The sequence below is a fragment of the Aphelocoma coerulescens genome, chromosome 1A (genome assembly GCF_041296385.1).
Source record: "Aphelocoma coerulescens isolate FSJ_1873_10779 chromosome 1A, UR_Acoe_1.0, whole genome shotgun sequence".
NCBI lineage: Eukaryota > Metazoa > Chordata > Aves > Passeriformes > Corvidae > Aphelocoma > Aphelocoma coerulescens.
This window is the reverse complement of record NC_091014.1, coordinates 39,168,282-39,188,265: the sequence shown is the minus strand read 5'-3', so window position 1 is coordinate 39,188,265 and position 19,984 is coordinate 39,168,282. Positions and strand designations below refer to the sequence as shown.

At 40.8% G+C, this 19,984-nt stretch overlaps 1 protein-coding gene across 5 annotated transcripts in view; it reads right to left on the bottom strand.

The window, feature by feature from the left end:
* The window catches only part of ZDHHC17 (zinc finger DHHC-type palmitoyltransferase 17), a 116,790-nt gene that overhangs the window by 65,721 nt on the left and 31,085 nt on the right, over nt 1-19,984 (bottom strand). Inside the window, exon 1 of one of the 5 annotated variants that reach the window (XM_068999392.1) lies at nt 2,134-2,258. The exons of 3 other annotated variants lie outside the window; for them this stretch is intronic. In XM_068999392.1, coding sequence (XP_068855493.1) covers nt 2,134-2,196 — 63 coding nt within the window. In that variant the 5' untranslated portion in view covers nt 2,197-2,258. Of the gene's footprint in view, nt 1-1,682; nt 1,899-2,133; nt 2,259-19,984 lie in introns of those variants that run through there. One more of the 5 variants, XM_068999406.1, reaches the window with a different exon arrangement.

Here is a 19,984-nt window from a genome sequence, read left to right as displayed (position 1 = left end):
ACCCACAAAAACTTCTAACAATTTGAAAGTAATCCAAATTAGTCAGTACAAAAAGACAGCAAGAAGCAAAAGCCTCATAAAAAAGGCATAGAAAAAATACCTGAAAAAGATATCCAAAATAAACAACAGCACCACGAAACAAACAAAAAAAAGGTAAAGATTTTGACAGTCCTATAAAAAGCATGGGTTTTAAAAGTATACAAACGTTGAAACTGATTATATGCTCCAGTGTCACTACTTACATAAGGACATGGTGCTATTTTCTTGAAAAAAGTGGAAATCACCAAGTATTAAGGCCCCCCGACCCTCAAAAAACATGACTGAATACAGATGCACTGCATTGTTCAGAGGGCAGGTCTGTGACAATACAGCTCTGCTGTGGCACAGAATCCTTAAGTTTTTAAAAGAGTATTTCTTGAGTATCTGTTAACAGTCAGTCTGTCTCACCACCAACATGAAAAACATCCTTCTCCTTTAAAGCTTATCTGTACAAAGACTTTAGGGAATAAGGAAACACTCACTGAAATCCATGTAGACACTGTTTTGTGTGTACAAAGAAGATCTAGTCAGATACTCAGCACTTCTGGAAAACTCAAATAAAACTCTCTCCAAACTAGTGATAATTATTGCATATTAAAAGACTCCAGTTGATGGTACAGCACGCTATATATATTAGCTTCCTTTCCCATCTTTTGTAAACACATTTGACTTTATTCATCAAAGGAACAGCATAAAATTCTACCAGATTAACTAGCTAGACTACCAATTTAAATTGAGAGACTTTAGTCTGCTATACAGTAATTACTCAAAGTTAACAAACACGAATCTTCAACCTTTAAAACACAATGGTTTTCTGACAAGCCGTAAATGCTTTTTATTCCATTTTCCAGTCTTAGACTGCCTATCTGAAGTTTCCACAAGTTAAGAACACGTTCTTTCGAAGAACACCAACATCCTACAGAGTGTGGATCACTACTGAAAACTTGTGTCACCTCTGAAAATCATCAGACACTGCTACCGAGGGTACTGCATTTAGTCTAACTCCAGTTAGGCTGAAGAAACATGTAGCAACAGTCTACACAAATCCCTCAAAATAAAGCCCAAAAATAAAAAAAAAAATACAAAAAGAAAAACAAAAACCCAACCAAACAGAAAAATCAAGATACTTGGGGTTTATTGCTTTTCTAATTACCCTTCAGAACAGACTGGTCATGAGCACAGTTTAGAGAGGCAGAGTAGGTAAGATACACGATCACATATAGAGGCCTACAGAGCCTCTTCAGTCATCAAATAAACTAACATTCTTTTAAGACACTGTTTAAGAAAAAAGATACCATCTGTTTAGCAAAAACTGGAGCCTGACATATGCACTTATCTGTTTTGTAAGCTGAAAAATCAATTCCTACAGTCCTTAACGTATCAGGTGACAAGTGCACACGTAAAAGCTTTTCTAAACTATTTAAAATACATTTCAAAACAGTCATACTAGTCCTCAAGAATACACACATGCTGCAAGGTGGGCGGCACAATAGAAGGGTAAAAAAAATGGCACGAAACGACCTCTACATGTTACCTGTAAACATTCCTCCCACCGCCAACACACTGGAAAAAACAGACCGCTTGCTCTCAAAATAAGCCCACGCCACACGGGGAGCGCTGGGCTGGATGGGGCCGGACCCGACCTGCGGGTGAGCTGCAGACCGCTGCCATCCAAACCCGAGGGGAGACATTTATTCCTTCGCCCCCGAGCCGCTTCCCCCGGGCTGCCTCTCAGCGACCGCTGCCGCGGCACCACCCGGGGCGCCTCTGCCCCCGCCGCTGCTTCGCCCCCCGACTCGGGGACGGGCGGGACCGCCGGCGAGGGCGCAGGGAGGGCCAGGCGGCGGACCTTGCCCTGCTCCCCGCCACCCGCACCCGCCTCCCCGCCCTGCCCGGCCCTACCCACCCCGGCCCGCCGCCGCCGCCGCGCACACCCAGGCCGGCGGCGGGGGGCGGCGGCGCACCTCCCGCCCTCCGTGCACCCCGCCCGCCCGCCGAGCCCCACTCCCCCCCTGCCCCACGGCGGCACGCCGCCCCAGCCGCGCCCCGAGCCCCGCTCCCGCGCCCAGCTCCGGCCCGGCGGGCCGCTCGCACCTCCGGGTGCAGGATGGGGACGCAGCCCGCCTCCTTCTCGTACTCCTCTAGCGGCGCCGCCATCTTCCTGCGAGCCCCGCGCCCGCTGCATGCCGGGTAGCGCGCGCGCCCGCGGCGCTCCGGCGCGCCGCCGCTTCCCCTCGCGGCCCGCGCGCGGGAGGGACGTACTGGTGTATGGCTAGCTATGGGCATAGATTATTTATATATATATATACACACACAGACCATATTTTATATATGGTATATGCCTATAAGTATATACACACCCCGTATTTTTGGAGATACCAGTATCAATTCTCCTGGAATCAATATTTAGTATAGCTTAGGTTCGCGGAGATACTCAGCCTTATAAGGTTCATTACAAGTTGGAATGTGAGCAAAAGGAGAGCCTTCCACCTTCTACATTTACTGTCGATTTGGTTCCAGACTAAGCAATTCCCATTTTTCTTTGGGAGTTATCTTCATGCCTGCTGGGGTAGCAAAGATCATGGGAAGAAAGCACGAAGGTTTTATTAAGGCTTTTTCTCTCAGCTGCAGGAATGTTTGAAATCCCCCAGCAGTCCGGAGGATTTCTTGAGGAAGCAATTCCTTCCAGCCGCTTGTGCCCTACTGGGCTGGTGGTTCCTCACATCCCAACACACATGCACTGCCCAGATGACCCTTCTGTGGATTTGGGGGCAAGTTACTAAATAGGCTTGGTACTGTTTAGCTGGTCATTTCTGTTCCCACAGGCTGCCTCATGTGCATACAGCCAAGATTAGGAATCCTAAAGCACTTTATTTCAATTTTTTAAAAATAAATTACATTTTAATCAAAAATGGTTTTGCAATTACAGAATGTTATTGCTGGTTTGACTGCTGCTTTATATTGCTATATCTATGGTACTCTCATTTGCCTTTGTGAGAAAGGGACCCTTAGATAATACATTTTGTTGTATCATAATACATTAAGCTCATAAGCCTAAAACCCTACAATGATATTCTCTTTATTACTCTTTCCTATCTCATGCAAAATGTAACAGAGAAGCACTAATAAAATCTGACAGCAGAGTTATTAAAATGTTAAACCATAAATGTCTTTCTTTTCTGAATTTAAATTCAAAATTGTGAAGAAGAATGACATAAGATTTAGAAACCGGGGGTGTGAAACAGGTCTCAAAGCACATATTTGAAACCATAAGGACTGAAGTGCTAAAAGAGCAGAACAAGACACAGAGTATACAGGAGATGATCTTTTTTTAACTGTCTATATTATTAAATGTACCAGGGCTTAGATATAATTTGCAATTTGATTTGCATGAGGAAGAGGGTTTTCAACCCCCTACAAACTCCAGGAATAGAAGTCCTATCAATCACAGCAGTTTATAATAAAAGCAAAGGTGATAAAATAACTGGAAGTCTTTATCGTATTTTTACTAGGCAGAATATTTTTCCTTGCAACTCTGAAGAAGTTATTCTTCGTCCCCTGGCTCTGAACTGGATTGTAAACATGTATTCTGACATCTGTCTAGGTATTTGTAGCCTGTTCTTCACGGGTCTACACATTTTGAAACCAATTCTATTCCCAGATACAACTATACAGAGTATTTTTGCTGTTTAAAGTGGGGCCTCATCTGTGAATATAGTTCATGTGCAGCCTATTATATCTTTCTTCAGAACGAGTGTCCCTTTTACCGCCAAGTAACAGCAGAACAAGAATACGGGATTGTGCTACTGTGCCTCTGCATTAGAGCTCCTCGTTCAAAAGCTAGCAGTGGTTCAAAAGTTTAAAAAGTTTTCCACACTTCAAGCATTCCCTGTCCTTTCCTGATCTACATGCAATCTGACACAATTGCATGGAAACATGCTTCTTCATTGTTTTGCATTGTCATTAGAGAGAGGTTATGGTCTGTGGAGAGTAAGCAAATGGCAGATACAAACCCAGCAATCTGCTACAGTAACAAAGTTTACTCCTATTTCCCACAAATCTGAAAGGCTGTAAGGTTAGATATTTTTCTGGACCCTGCCAAAACATTTACTGTCTGACTTTGAACAAGTGTTTCACTTCTCTGTGATTTACTTTAAATCAAAAAGTTTGTCATCTCATTCAGGAGGGTATTCTGGGAATTTATTACCATTGCAAAGCAATTTTATCTCTCTGATTAAAGATGCCTTGTAAATGCAAGGAATTATTGTTGATCAATGGCAGGAAATGCTCTTCTGTGTGATAGCATTGAATGCTCTATAGCTGATGTGTGAAGTGCACTCCATATTGACCAAAGAGGTTTTATCCAGTTCTACTTAACTAAGCATGCAACAGGGACAAGTACACTAGAAAATTATTTTAGGTCCTATTCTCACAAAAGGAAAACAATTCACCTGTACCACAGACACATAGATTTTCTTCCCTTTCTTTTGCTTTATGTTAATCACTGTGAAAAGGGGCATAAGACCTGGATACCTCTTAATTTTCAGGTAAGCCAAAAAACAGCTAAACTGGGATGTAATTAGCACAAAGTCTTATGTTTCTCTGTTCTGCAACATGAATTTTATGTTCTTTAACAAGCTATTAGGAAAGAAAAACTTTGGCAGGGACAAAATGTATTTATGGAATACACATCTGTATACACAGTTCAGTACTGGGCATGACTGTGCAGCTTTTTTAGTTTCTATCTTCTACTAAACCGTGAAACGTGACAGTGAAATAAGAGAGGTTTAACATACATTTCTTACTAGTAGCTTTGTATTATGCTATCAAGATTTGAAACAATAAAAAGTGTGGGTAAACAATGTTTACCTTTGCAACAAAATATTGCAATTAAAGCTAAATGTTTATTCTCATGGCAGGTCAAAACTTAAAGTGAGAATATTGGAATGTCTTAGTACAAAAACAGGTAGTAAGTCAAAAGTACCTCACCTAACCCTACAAGAATGTGTATCTTTAGAAGAGCTGTGCATGTCCTTCACTTTTCATACATAGTTTTGATTAATTCTATTCCAATTAATAAATCATGAGATGGATTTGCCACCATACTGAGGTACCTCTGAAATTTTCCCTTCCATAGTGGCCCAAAAAACTAGCTTCACTATCAAGGGTTAAAATATCTGGAAAAGCCATGCTGTGTTCCTGTCCTCTGAGTATGTTTGCAGAGGGGCTCTGAGTAATTAAAATTCTCTATCTATGCTTCATTTTCTAATCACATTACTGTTTGAGCCTTGTGCTTTATATATTGGCAATGACACCCACTTACCTAAATGTGTATACCAAAATGAATGTATAAAATGTGTAATTCTGCATGGGTTTATCCAAGTCTATGACTTCTCCCTGCATTCATTCCTACATGGAGAATATCCACTTCTCACAGTTTGGACCAGTTTGGGTGACTGAAAGCCTGTGAGTTTGCATGACAGCTCCACGGAATTTGTCTTTAAAAATATAATCCAGCTGAAAATGCTCTCAAAGCAAGTGCATTAAGAGAATATTAAATATACACGATTGAAAACAGAAATCAGATCGTGAAATTGTTCACTACAGTACCTCCTGTAACTGCAGGCACTGCTTCTGTTATAGTATTTCAGGGTTCTGACAGTTGCGTGGATATGAATGAAACCCGCATGACTAAACCTGTTTTTAGTCCCAACTGGCTGCCTCACACACTTGAGAGCGGTGGCTATCCTGGAAGGCAGAGCCATCAGAGCTTGCTGTGGGTCCAATCCTGAACCACTGCAAACTTCAGCCCTCTCTTCTAAGGTAATGTGAGACTTCAGCGTCCTGGGCTGAAAGCCATGGCAGTTCAAGAGAGGATTCATGAGGGGATCAAGTGTCCTTACTCAGAGGTGGCAGCATCTGTCAGCCGGGATGACTGGGGACAGCAGCCACTCGACCGTGTGACCATGTAATGTGCTGCCACATGTCAGTCAGTGTTGCTGGTACAAGAGAGCAGTGGGTGATGTGATTTGCCTCACTACTGAGCGTGGTCAGGTTCTTCTCTGCACAGACAGTGCAGAGGAATAGTCACAGTGGCTGTGTCAGGCAGTTTGTTCCTGAGCATCACCAAAGAGAGCCTGGAAATGCTCTTACACCAGTTTTGTAACAGTGCGTTTCTGAATTCCAGTGGTGGTCACCTTGATTTACCTTGTTGTGAAGAGAAGAAGGTCAGTTGCTGTGTTTATACTATCCTTTACTATTTGCCAAATAGTACCGTATATCATGCCAGGCAGTTTCAGATATCATGAAGCAATCCTCCTAAAACAGGGGGAAAAAGGTTGAAAAAATCCCAGCTGAACTATCATCCTATGTCTGGGTCCCCCCTCAACCACTGTCGCTTGTAGCATACACAGCATGGACAGGTGTCCTAAAAGGGAAAGTCACCTTCTTCTCCACTCCTCCTGAGTGTATCTGTTGGGGGCAAGATTCTTTTGATTAGATAGGAAGCCATAATATTGTCTGCTGGTCTGCAAATGATAGGTGCTTTTATAGAACATGATGACTCTGGCTGAGGAAGTCTGCTCTTTTGCTACATAGCCTCTTGCTCCACTGGAAACAATCCAGGAGTTTGCTAGTCTTAAAAGAGGCCTAATGACAATGTTTGATAGAAAACATCAGAAAAATAATATGTCTGAACTATTTCCCCCTCACTTTCCTAAGGGAACAAACTTTCCATTTGACTACTGGAAGCTGGAAATGACCTTTCAGTGGTGAAATTGTCACCCATTTCATTTAAAGGGAACCTACTCTACATGTGGTTTCCCACAGTATAATTGGACCCCAAATTCCTGTATTAAATTCAGGGAGATTTCCCCATAGAGTTATTGAAATGTAATGCTGATGACATACGCACATAGAGAAAACAGGGACAAACTGCAAGATGCTAGACATCTATTAAAAAAAAACCACGTAAATTTGTGGAATCCTAAATGTCTTAATGAAAGTTGTGCTTTCAAAACAGTAATCATATCAGCCTTTGAATCCAGTATCTCTTACTGGAGAGATTCTTCCTGTCACTTTCTGTTCCTTTCAAATTGGTTTTTAGTAGAATCATTACTTAGTATTTGAACACAGAGGGGTGAGCACTAAATGTAAGCTGCTACTAAGCACAGCGCCCTTGCTCTTCATTTTTGGTGGTTTTGTCATTTTATTGTGTATTTCTTTTCTGCCAAAATAATCTTATTGACATGAAATATGTATAGCCCTTGAGTGACATAAAGCAGTCATATTATTTCCCTAGGTGATTGTCTTTGCTGATGCAATTCCATGTGCTGACGAATTCTGCATTGATTGAAAAGTACAGAAAATGAGTGGGGTTATCTAATTTGAGTTTTTATTCCCTCTATTTTTTCCCTTTAAGGTGATGTGCTCCTATTTCCCATTTGTGTTTTAAATATCTGACCTTGATACCATATCATACTCATCAATGACTTTGCTGCTCTCTTAAATGTCAAAGGACCATCTCTCCTTTCTTTGTTCATTATAGTCAAAGTGGCTATTACTTTGTGTTCTCATTACTTAGACTAGGTAGATCTCACAGGTGCACTAAAATAATTTTTAACTTACCTGAGTCTGTTAGTCTCCTGTAAGTTTTCCCCCAGAGCTTGTTCTTGGCACATTCAGAAACATGCCACACATATCAGTTTGTTCTGCTAATCCATCTGCCTGTGCTCATTCTTTGAAACCCGGGACTACTGTGATGCAGCCCTGTACAACAGCTGACACTGGATTATGCTCCATATTTGTAAAGAAAAATGAACAGACTTGAAACTGAAGACTGGATTACATTTTATGAGCTTTTTTCCTTTTCTGTTTTCATTTTCATTCTCTTTTGTTCTCCCAGACATCTCTTTACATCTTTTGTGTTGGGCCGATTATTCTAGCTGCCTTTGGAGAAGGTGCAGAATATATTCAAAGAATGAGTTTTTGAAACACAGGCAGTTGCTGAGGCAGAAACTCACTGCCAAAACGAAAACCAGTGAAAAACCAATAAAATAAAATTAATAGTAATTACACTACTTTAAAAAGATACCATTGAGAATGAAGCAATAAATATTCAACAATGGTTTTATGTAAGTATTGTGTCCTCAGGTATTTAGATTGAAGTGGGCTGAATGATAAAATAAGAGAAAAATCATACTTAAGAGTTTAATTTACAATCTTTGGTTGAAAGCCAATAAATGAATTATTTTTGGTACTTGCTATCGAATGAAGTAAATATTCTCCCTGCTCAGATCTAAATCAAGTTCTGAGAAACATGGTAGACTAACACCCTTCCCCTTTACAAATGAGAATTTGCTAGCTGAATTAAAATAATTTTCAGAAACCAAGGGGATGTCCAAATGTAAAATACTAAGACACTTCTATAAATAGCATGGCCATGGAATACTATTGTGTTATAATCCTCTTCAGGAATTGTTGTCATCATGGTTATGGCAGTGAATATGTAGAGCCCAGTGTCAAGGGAGGTGGATTGCCAGGAACAGACCTGCTCATTCATTGAGCATGAAAGGTAATTTGCCATCATATAAGAAGAAAATAAAGGAATAGTACAGGAAAAAAATATAAAAGAAGCTTTATCAAAAGTAGTAAAAAAGAAAATGAAATATTAAACCCAGAAAGTTTGTGGTGTTAGAGAAGAGCAAGAGAAGAGAAACACTCGGAGGAGACCTACAATAATCCTCTAGCACAACTGCCTTATCACCTCAGGGGTGACCCTTTGCTTTTCATGGGAGATGTTTTAGTTCTCTGTGGTTGGTTTTGTTTGGGTTTTTTTTGTAGAGAACAATTAATTGGTTGACTGAAGTCCTTAAAACATGCCATGTGGGTATTTTAGATTTATTATATTATTTGAGTTAAGGACAGAAAAAACAAGCAAATAGCACTTACGAAAAACTTTCAAAATTGTGATGGAAAATGTTGCATGAATTACCATCTTATTTACATTTTTGCTGAATTTATGGTGAATTAATAATAGTTGCATAGAGGCAAGTACTCTAAGCATAGGGGCAAATATAAATTCGACTGTGCTTCAATGGGAAAGAGTGGTAGCCATTTTCTGCCCTTGACTAAGGATACATGGCAGCAACCTGTTCTACTGACTCATTGATACAGTGGGGAAAAATGGTTTTAGCGTTGGATTTCCTTTATTAAATTCATATAAGGACTGCCAGAATACTGAAGCTACCAAACGAAGAGCTAATCCTCACAACCAGTCTTTAAAATAATAAAGTAAGCAAAATACATCAAACATTCATAAGGTTTGGATGAAAATGGCTAATCTGAAATGTAAACTCAAACATCCCTAATATACAATACACCATGTTAAACGTCATGCTGTGTGATTATAAAAAAAACAAGCTTGGAGTTCAGAAAGTTGTATGTCTAGATGGTACACTTGGGAATCATAAAACACACCAAAATGTATAGGAGGGGCATAGCTGGTATAATCAAGTCTTGAAGCTGTAGGGAATGAACCAGTGGCACTGTTTTTGGAATAAATGCAGGCGAATTGAGCTGTCACATTAAAGCTGACAGCCCTGTTACACAGCTCTAATCTGCTGTGCAAAGATCTGGGTTAGGAGAGGATGGAAATCTACAGATGCACTATTCCAAGTCTGCCTTTCTGAGCTTGCAGATCAAAGTCAAAAACGATGCCTGATCAGAAACATCAAAAAACGTGGGCAACGTAGATAATTCCAGAAAGAGGTGGATGATTTAACCCTCTTTCACGATTCTTTTCTAAAAAAATGTCTCTAGATGCCAAGACATTTTCAATGCAATGACTATGTTATCTCCCTTCAGATGCTGAGGTAACACAGTCAAAATAGCATCGATGATTCTTGCAGCTTGATGAGACAGACTTCCCTTGAATTGCTGCAAAGTTTAAGACTCTTTCATCCCCTGTTCTCAAAAGAATCACACTTAAGAGATTTCCCAGCACTCCAACTGCACATCTTGATGGTAATGGGAAGTGGCAACACTCGTGAACTTGCAGGACCTTGGTCACCTTGGGTTTCATTTACTGCTGGTGCTTTTAGTGGTCAAAAAAAAAAAAAAAAGGAGAAAGAAAAAGAAAAAATGCTTGCTCATGCTTTAATACAGTGGAAGTAAAAGGTTTGGCACACAGAATGGTATTTAATAGATGAGTATATACCTGGGCTTTAAAACTGCTACAAGAGGTCATATATTGTAGCAAAAGAAATAAGCAGTTTATTATACTATATGCTGCTAATTTATAAGCTCTTTCTCTTAGGTTTCAGCATTTGCTAGAAGCACATATATGTTTCTGTCATGTCTTGGAAACAAATAACAAAACATTTCCATAGGGAAAGTTACACCATAAAATTGAATTTTAATAAAGCAGGAGAGGGCTGACAGCAAAAATAATCATTTCATCTGCAAAGTTGCAGGTTGGCGTGCTGCAGCTGAGAATACTCTGGCAGTTGCATAGATGTGGGCTCCCCTGTGTAACACTAACCCAGTCCCTGCCTGTCTCACAGGGAGAAGGGGTAATTCCGTGAAGGTGAAAAGAAATGTAATACAGACCTAGTAGCCATATGTTTAGTTTCTTATGAAAATCTTCATTTTTCTTGACACTGTGTCTGGCATTCTCAGTTTTTAACTCAGTAATTTTTCCTAACACCATGTCCCACATCTTCAGGCAAAGGAGCAGAGCTACTGCTGCCTGGGTACCCACCAGGCTGGGAGAGGGGCAGTGGGGGAACACCAGCATTGGTCACTGCCTGGGAATGGGGACAGGATTGACATGGTTGTAGGAAGCTGCAGGCTGGCGCTGCTGTGGCATCTCTAGAGCAGGGGCTGATGGCTCCGGGGAGCTGACATGGGGTGGGCAGTGTTGGGGGAGTCCCCAGAATGTGGGCAGGGACAGTCAGGGCTGGTGGTGCCATTGAGGTCCTCATGTACAGAGTAGATCTATAAAATCCCCTCTTCTGACTCCATTTTCCCTCAAAACTGTATGGCAAATATTTTCCTACCGTTTCTGCCCAAGGTAGTCTACTGAAGCAGATAAAAACATAGATACACACAACCTAAACCTTCACTTCCTGCAGACAATTGTCCATCATCACAAGGTTGGTTCTGCCACTCACACAATATTAAAACTAAGTATCGAGAATCAAACCCAGCTGAACTCCCTAAAAACCTCTCCGTGCCTTACTGTGTCAAGGAGGGACAGGCAGAGCCCTGCAGGATGGAGCAGAGCACAGAGAGCCCTGGTGTGGGCTGACCTGAGCTCGAGCATCCCTCTGCTGCAGCATGGAGCCACTGTGCTGATTGAGCGGCACAAGGAGTAACTGAGAAGCACTTCTGCAGATGCCAGCTGGATAAAACCCTAAGGCTCCCAGCTCCAGAATTAGCAGAGCCAGTTCATGTGAACCCAGCTCGGGGTCGGGATCATGCAGAGCCAGCTGTGCATGTGGTAAAAGATGCACATCAGAACCAAGTCCCAAAGAATTTTACAGTATTCGTTTTACAAGAGAGAGACAACAAATCAAAAGAGATCTTCAATTTAAAGGAGAAAATGAAGAGACTTCAGACACTGCGATGCAGTCGCCCCACAGAAGCACAACTCATAACAAGCTATGTTGTGTAGGTACTGTGCTGTTTGGTTGGAAACTCAGTCAGCCCTCAGAGTTTGCTCTTCACAAATATTCAGTTCCTATCCTAAGACCTGTGTAGATCCAAAGAGAAGGCAGATCAGAAACGCAAAATATAGCAAAAGGAGCCACCTGTAACTGTATTATTCTTTTAAAGAAGTACAGGAAAACCCACAACATTGGGGTTGTGGTCCTTCTAAACCTAAAAGCTATCTCTTATCAGGCTTGAGCACTTCAAACCTATGGTTATGAGCTCCTTTCTTACCAAGACATGGGTTTTTCTACACACAGGCAGCTGCCAGAATTGGGAAGGAGGCAGTAGGTAACCTTTGCAAGAAATTGAGTGGAAAAAAAACCAAGAGTGAATTTGAAACATTAAATATTTTAATATTAACCACAAGTATTTATCGCCTCAAATTTGCTGCTTGGCAAGAATGAAGCATCTCAGAGTTTTACTGGTGAGATAGGTGATTATGAGAGACCTGGTCCAACATCTCTCATGCACCCTAAGCAGATAAAAGCCAGTTTCTCTGCTGATGAGAGAGACCCAACATCCTGCCTGGGAAAGCTATAGCACTGTTCAGACATCAACCTAACAGACACTTTGTTAGGATGGGAGAATTCTTGAGTGACTCCCAACAGAGGCCACTGCCTTTTGCACTCCACTGGAGAATGATATAATTTCACCCTATCACTCCTCTGAGGGATATTTTTTAAAATTGTTTTGCCTCCAAAGTAATGTGGGTGTTTCTGAAGATAATACACTTATGCAAAAGAATGCCAGCTTGAATCTCTGTGCAGTTGTTTTGTAGTGGTATTTCAAGTGCTTGTCAAATGCACAGCAAAGAAGGTGTTCAGAATGAGGGAAGAGTAAATGAAAAACCTTGGCAGCAGTAGCCTCAAATTGTGAGACTTTTGCAGACATAAACCCTATATTTTTTCAGCAAAATCAGTAAAATCAGTGTAGTGATTAGCCTTTTAGTGAAAAACCTAATGCTACCCTCTTACATGCTTCAGTAAGGAGTCACTGGAATTATCTTAAGAAAGTCTATTGTGATTGTCTTGCTGTTCCATTTCTCAAAGTGTTGTTGTCTTCTGGGTTCCCCATCTTCTCCTTTGATCCTAAAGTATGTCAGCAGTCTGTAGTCTTGGCAACTTCATAGCAGCCAGCTGGTAGGAAACCTCCCAAATACTGAGACTGAGAAGTCTAGCCTGATTCCTTCATATGCTGTCCTTTCAAGTCATTAAGATATGTATTCCTTAAAATATCAATTTGGGAAGTGCCCGTTATATGAATGAAACAGTCATGTTCAATGCTTCTAAGAAGACTTATTTATCTATGACATTGCTACTGTGATGACTGGAGGAAAGACAATGGAGGTTTAGACTTAATATTAATTAGAAAGCTGATTAATAAATTTGGCACCTTCATCTGAAAGATGAGAATATATTTCTGTGTGGTTTTGCTGTGGAAAATGCAAGCACAACAGACATCTGAAATATGTTCTGGGGACAGCATTAACATGCTTTTTCAGTGGTGATCTTTTGTGGAGTTAAGACTACCTATGGTGAGTGAAGTTTTTCAGTATATGAAGAGGATGAAGTGAAAGGCATGGGCAGAAAGAACAGCAAAAATATGAAAGTTTGCAAAATTATCTGCCTCCCTGTAGCCTGTTATTCTGTGGTAAAGAGGCTGGCTAAGAGAGGAGCCTAGCCTCTCTGATGCATTATAACAGAGGAAAAAAGAGATATGTGTTCTGTTTATCTGCCATGAATCAATAAGAAAGAGGTCAGCAGGAACATGAAATGAATTTTTATGAGAATGTTGGACATCAAAAATTGCTTGCTCTCTCTTGCTGGGATTATCACTCTAGCTCTTCTTTCTGTATTTATGTTTTTGACTTCTAGTGGGAACAACTAAGAAGAAACAGCAAGCCTCTGCTGTTCTGACATAAAATGTGCAATAAAATCTAGCCTCTGGAAGAAAAGCTTATAATCCATCAGGGAGAAAATACATCCCCCTGATAATTGTTTAGCAATGGCAGGGCACTGAGGACCCTCTGAGGATATGAGGCATGGGATTATAGATCTAATAAAAATGTCTGTAAAATAGAGAGTAATTGAGATATTTTAGAATATATTCAGCAACTATGAATGGACACAATAGGACAAAAAGCTATCAGTCTGCTTGAAATAACAGAATCAGCAGCCTTGCAGTGTTTCCTTCAAGGACAATAGAGTGGGTTTGGGTTTTTTTTCTGTACTATTCCTTGGAGGAGTTTTCCGTTTTTAAAAGCACAATAGTGCCAGAGCAGGTTCTGTCAAACATGAATAATTGAATTTGAACAGAAATGCAGAGACCCTGAAAACACAACTGAAGACTTTGGAAAACACTCAGACAAACTGTACATGCTAGGTTTGCTGCTTCTGGTCTCATATCACTAAACTTGGCCTATCCCCACTGAAAACACTGAAGTTCTGCTGGTACAAAATTTCAGCAAAGATAGCTGTGAATCAGGCCCAGTATTTGCAGGGGTCTTAAGTGAAAGCATCAGTGGGTATCTTTGCAAACACTGGTGTAGACAGTATGATATCATTAATATAAATGAAATTACTTAAGACTTCCATTAATCAATGCTCTGAGATCAGCATCTGCTCTTCCCTTTGACGAGTTGTCACTCTGTGATCGTGCTTATTGCATTAGGCACGAATGAACGTCAGTGCTTTCTCCAAGGGCACAGTGCAGATTACTAAAGCCTAATGACTTCTTTTGTTGTTTGTTCCTTGAAGAGCTCACCTATGGTGTCCTGCCCTCTGGCAGTAGCCTTGTCTTAAGCTAGCAGCAATCTCAATAAATAGGTTGAGAAATTAAAAGAGGAACAGACAAGGTGCAAATTAATGGGTGGGGGGGGCACATGAGAAACCAGGAAAAGACCCTGGAATAGCAAGGAAAGAATATGAGTCTGTAAAGCTTTGGAGGAAAGAGAGAGAATCACAGACAAACCATTACAACAGGCAGCAAATGATAGAGAAAGAAGAGTACTAAAGAGGGGAAAGAAGGGTGGCTACGGAAAGAATAGGGGATTTCTCACTCCTCTTCTCTTGAAACGAAATTTTCTTTTTCATGAAGTGTTTGTTAATCACAAAGGCACTGCTTTGTAATTTTTCAGTTGTACAAAATCTTCTGCTACAGAATGTATACAGCCTGCAGGCTGGAGCAAGGGAGCAAGACCATGGGGTCTCATGCATCTGAAGTGAAATACTAGCCATAATTTTTTTCTTGCTCTGTGATTAAACAGTGTTTGACTTTTAGCTTAGCTGACTTTGAAATGTCAAGAATAGCATCAAAGCTTTGGCCTGTTTCTAGTGTTCTCAAATCCCACACACTCAAAAATGGAAAAGAATATACTTTCTTCCCCAGGGTTTTGCAGATAAAGAATATTTCCAAAAACAATGCCCACAGAATTAGAAAATCAGGCAACTGAACTTTCTTTTTAACCAAGCAGTGGCTATTAAAACTGAAGACTGTATGCACGGTGTGCCATTAGTGCCATTGCCTGAGAAGTGCATGTTTAAGAGCAGCTTTACACTCCACATGTACCCCCTTGAAAAGAAAGCCCCATGCAGATAATTCCTCATATATATCTAAGTCTGCATTTCTTACTCTCCCACACTATGAGAACAAAACCTATTTATTTAACAGTTTACTCCTGCTGGGTAGTCCTTATTTCACCAGGGCTGGATGATATCTGATAAGTGGTACAAGACACTTGAGATGCAGAAAACATCCTGTTGTGTCCAGAAAAAGGCCTGTGTGTTTGCCTGATTTGAAAATCCATTGACCATCGATGACTCAGGATACCTTTAAGAACAAAAATCAATGTAGTATGCCACAAGAAGGCCGATCATCCAGTCCAGCCTTCCAAAGATGTACAGCAGTTTGTTTTCTAGGCTTAGTGGTTCATGAGAGTTTGAAGATAAAAATTACATTGCTTTCATTAATATCCTCTCTGCTTGCATTTATTCACTGGTTCTGACCCAATTTAAGTGGCTGCTGCCTCCAAGTGATTTGTGTTTGAAACAATGCCATGTTCCATCTGAAAACATGTAGTCACAGCTTCCAAGCTATATGAAGCATTCACCTCCAACTCCACCACTCTGTGGAAATACTGGCTCCAAAGCTAATTCAGGAATTTGAAGATAAGGGTGAGAATTATTAGAATAGTACAATTTCCAAGGTCGCTATTATTAACCATATTCAATTATTTCAGAAATAGTCTGTCAAGAGTGTGAGGTAGTCTCTTAACCATATAGAGCAGCATATATGGAAGGAAGAAAAAATTGATGAGCAGCAGATAAATAGAAAAATTAAACAGAAAGGGGGACACAGTATCTGTGAGCTCACAGTGCTCACAGAGTGAGGCAGCAGGTGGGACTGGGAAAGAGCCTCTCTACCACTGAATTCAACTCCCTGCAATCACACTGTCATGGCATCGAGATTAGAATCAGATAGATCCTCAGAGTAAGTTCTCCCTCACCTAAACCTCATACCACAAAGCAATCTCTGAGACTATGTAACAGTTGCAAGACCATTAGTCCAAAAGGCAAAAAAGCTCAAAAATTACACCATGGCATGACTTTAAAGAGAACATAGGAGACACACAGCACTGCCATTAGTGAAACACCCCTGGAGAATTTCTAGCAGATGGACCCAGCCCCATGTCCTATAGGAAACAAAAAGCTGCTCAGCCTCTGCCAATCTGACATGAAGGAAAAATTTAACCCTCAAATAAACACCAAAACTGACAATTAGTTTAGCCCTGAGAAGGTGAGCAAGATATTGCAGCCAACAACCTGAGAGATTTGTCAGACTGTGGTCCTGACCAGCTCTTGTTGTGGCCAATCCTATTACATGCCAGAGAAAGTGGATCACAGACCTTTCTCTCTGCCAATACCTGGTGGTGCAATTGCCAAATATCCCCTACAATAGAGGATATCAGGAATAAGGTGTTCAAATTTTGTGGCACATATGAGATAGCACTTTCCCTCATTTGTCCACTGCTTACCTGCTCGAGGTCAGACCTGAGAGTTGCTTCTCCTAGAAGCCTAGCAAGTTACTGGGAGATTTGTGCATCAGCCCCCAAAACCTGACTCACTCACATGATCAGTGACTACCATGCTGTCCCTACAGCTGATCCATCCCAGAAGGAGCTTACCCTCTCCTCTGTAGATCCAGGGCCCTGCGGCCTTCTGTGTAAAACTGAAATAATAAACTTACTCTCTGTGTTCACTTACACTATTATACCCTGACAGCTGGGGACTCAAATTCATCCAAGTAGCCCATCCTCATATTCACCCAAAAGACAGTCTGAAGACCATCCATCTCAAAGATGAGAGATCTCCTACTGATCTAGCTCCAACTCCAGTCAAATTCTAGTCAGATAACCTTCAATGATAGCTAAAAGGGCCAGAGTCCCTTTTCATCTCCCTATATTTGAAAATACAAAAGTTTAAGATACCAAAAACCAGCCCAATCTAGGCTACCTTCTGCTTCTCTAACTGGTGGTGTTCAAACAAGGCCAAGAGAGATGAGGCCATTGGTCATAATAATAGATAAAGAGAAGTAGGATCAGTGCACAAACAATCCAGTTTTCCAACTGCACCTGTAGTGAAATGCCAGCCCTCTTCATAGGGCCAATATTTTCACTTGTAAGGAATAGTTCAAGTAAGTCTACCTTAGAATTAAGTTGCAGACAGAACCAAAGTTGAAGTATTACTCAAGTAACTGAACCACGGGAAAGGATAACGCTGTAGAAGAGGATGGTTTAATTATAAGGACTCTATACATTTATATTTTATTTCTAAAATATTAGTAATGTAAAGATATGATTTCATTTAACTTTCTTTGTTCAGTTTTGAATAATTTCACCATCCTATTTCCAACCAACTTGCTTGTCATTAAATAAATGTATTTGGTCTTGTTACATTGTTTGCTTTACCAAATTCACCAGGAAAATTTACTGAGTAGTCTTAATGTAGCTGTAGGGGAGTCAGTACCATGTTATCCCATTGGGGAGCAGCATATAGCACCAGCAGGAGCTTGATACTATTTGCAAGTCTAATAAATCCCATAGCCCCAGTTGGAGGTAGCCCAGTTCCACCAGTTCTGTATTTTAAAGAGACGTGTGTGTTTGATTTGGGGATGGGGAAGAAAGGGGTAATTGATCTTGGATGGGCAAAAAAAGCTGATGCCACACTTCCTCAAGGACTTTTGTGACTGGCTCTCCCCAGACAATGACTTGTACTCAGTAGGACCACAGAAAGGACTCTACATTGAAAAGTCTGCTAGATATACTGCCTTGTCACAGAATGGAGATGAGAATCTTAGCAATACAACAGGAAAATAGGATTGAATAAGAAAGGACTAAGTTGTAGACTGAAAGTGAAACTTTCCATCTTAATACACTCTGGAGGACCTGAGTAAGTGCTTTCTAATTACCTTGCATTTCACTTGACATATTTATGGCTGTCGCTGCACAAGTAGAACAATATACAGGGCTTTTTATTAAAGGGTCTCCAGAGAAAAGCATCCAAACCTGCCAGCAACCATGTTTCAAAGGTTTAACCTCTCTAGCCTTTATGGTTCAGTTAAAGTTCTTCCTTCACACGTGCCAAATACACCATTCTGCCAAGTGAACTGTAAGCTTGACTAAGGCAATTACCTTCTCTATTTAACATGCAATTGCATTCCTTATTTGTGGTAAACTTTATATGATTTGCTCATAAAACTTGCCTAATTATATAAAGACATGGTAACAGAAATGCTAAACCTAACTATTGATTTACTGAAAGCAGATGCAGCAAGCAGACACTGTGTTCATGACCAGAGATCACTGCACATTGAGGCACGAGCGATTCACACAGCATTTAGCCCAAGCAGGTTTGTAGTGCCTTGCTACAGCTTGGTTTTCTGACCCGTGCTGTGCTGCACAGATCCCTTTGCTGCAGGGTGAACTTGGGTGCTTGTAATGGAGGAACCTGCAAGCAGCTCCCACCTGGTATTGGCAATCACACAACCTGCATGTCCTTGCCTTTATCTGAAACTGCAGCAGTGAGTTCTTCTGTGAATGTCCTTTCTATCTGACAGCACAAATGATGAATAGAGTTTTGCTTTAAGAAAATCCTGAAAGAGCAGAAATTAACAAAAAATAAAAGGTGGTGTAACTTCTCCATGGATGGGATCTGGAGGCCTGTTTGAAGCTGGGCAACACAGCATTAACAGCATCTGGAAGGACATAACATTATCTATACTACCTGTCTTTCTCTACAACACCGGTGCTAATAAATAGCAGTGCTTGTAAGAGTCTGAATGCCTTTCTTACTGAGATCTTAAAAATCCAGCACCCTCTGGTGCAAAGCAGCAGCTAATAAAGCAGTGTCCAAGTCTGTACTCTTCTTTATCTACAGGACTGGGGTCATTGCTCCCACAGTTTTTCTCTAATTAACAAGGTGCTTAATTAGACTGGAAAAGCTGTATCTCACTTGAATTTCTTTTTCCTCATCAACTGGGAGAACCATCCAGTTTGACTTTCATGCTTCTAATTTTGGTGGCTTTTTTTTTGCCCAGTACAGGTGGTTGAGACTTCCAAAACTACCCTAGCAAACTCCCTCTTTTTTTCCCATTTTCTTTAGTGTCATTTGATTCTAGCAAAGAATTTTCAGGTCATCAACCTACATGTTACTGACCTCCTGGCCACACAGCCCAGCATTTTCCTGACAGACCCTTGCCTAACTATCCATGCTTATCTTGGTTGCTCAAAAATTTCTTTAGGATTGACTAGCTATTAAGCAAATGAGTCAGCTGCATGTTTTACCCTCAGAGTGAACATTTTTCAGCCTGTTTTATTTCTATTCTTCATTGAACCAGGATACAGTGATGTTAAGATATTTGTATCTGGCACTAATTAACAAGTACCACCCATCAGAGCTGCTAAACATAATCTTGGTTTTATCCTACGGGGGATACACTGATTTTGTTTCATTTAGGCACTGTGTCTTCCTTCATGATTGTTCCTTCATTTTCCCCTTTGGAAGAACATCATCTTTTTTTATCATTTGCTTTCAGCCAGAGATTCCCTAAGGGAATTCCTCAGCTATTTCCTCAGATGTCTCCCTTGTGTCTATAAAGCACAATGGAGCGTGATGCTGCAGTGCTGACTTGGAATCAGCTGAACAGAGCTCAGCTCCCTTCCTGAAGGTGCTCACTC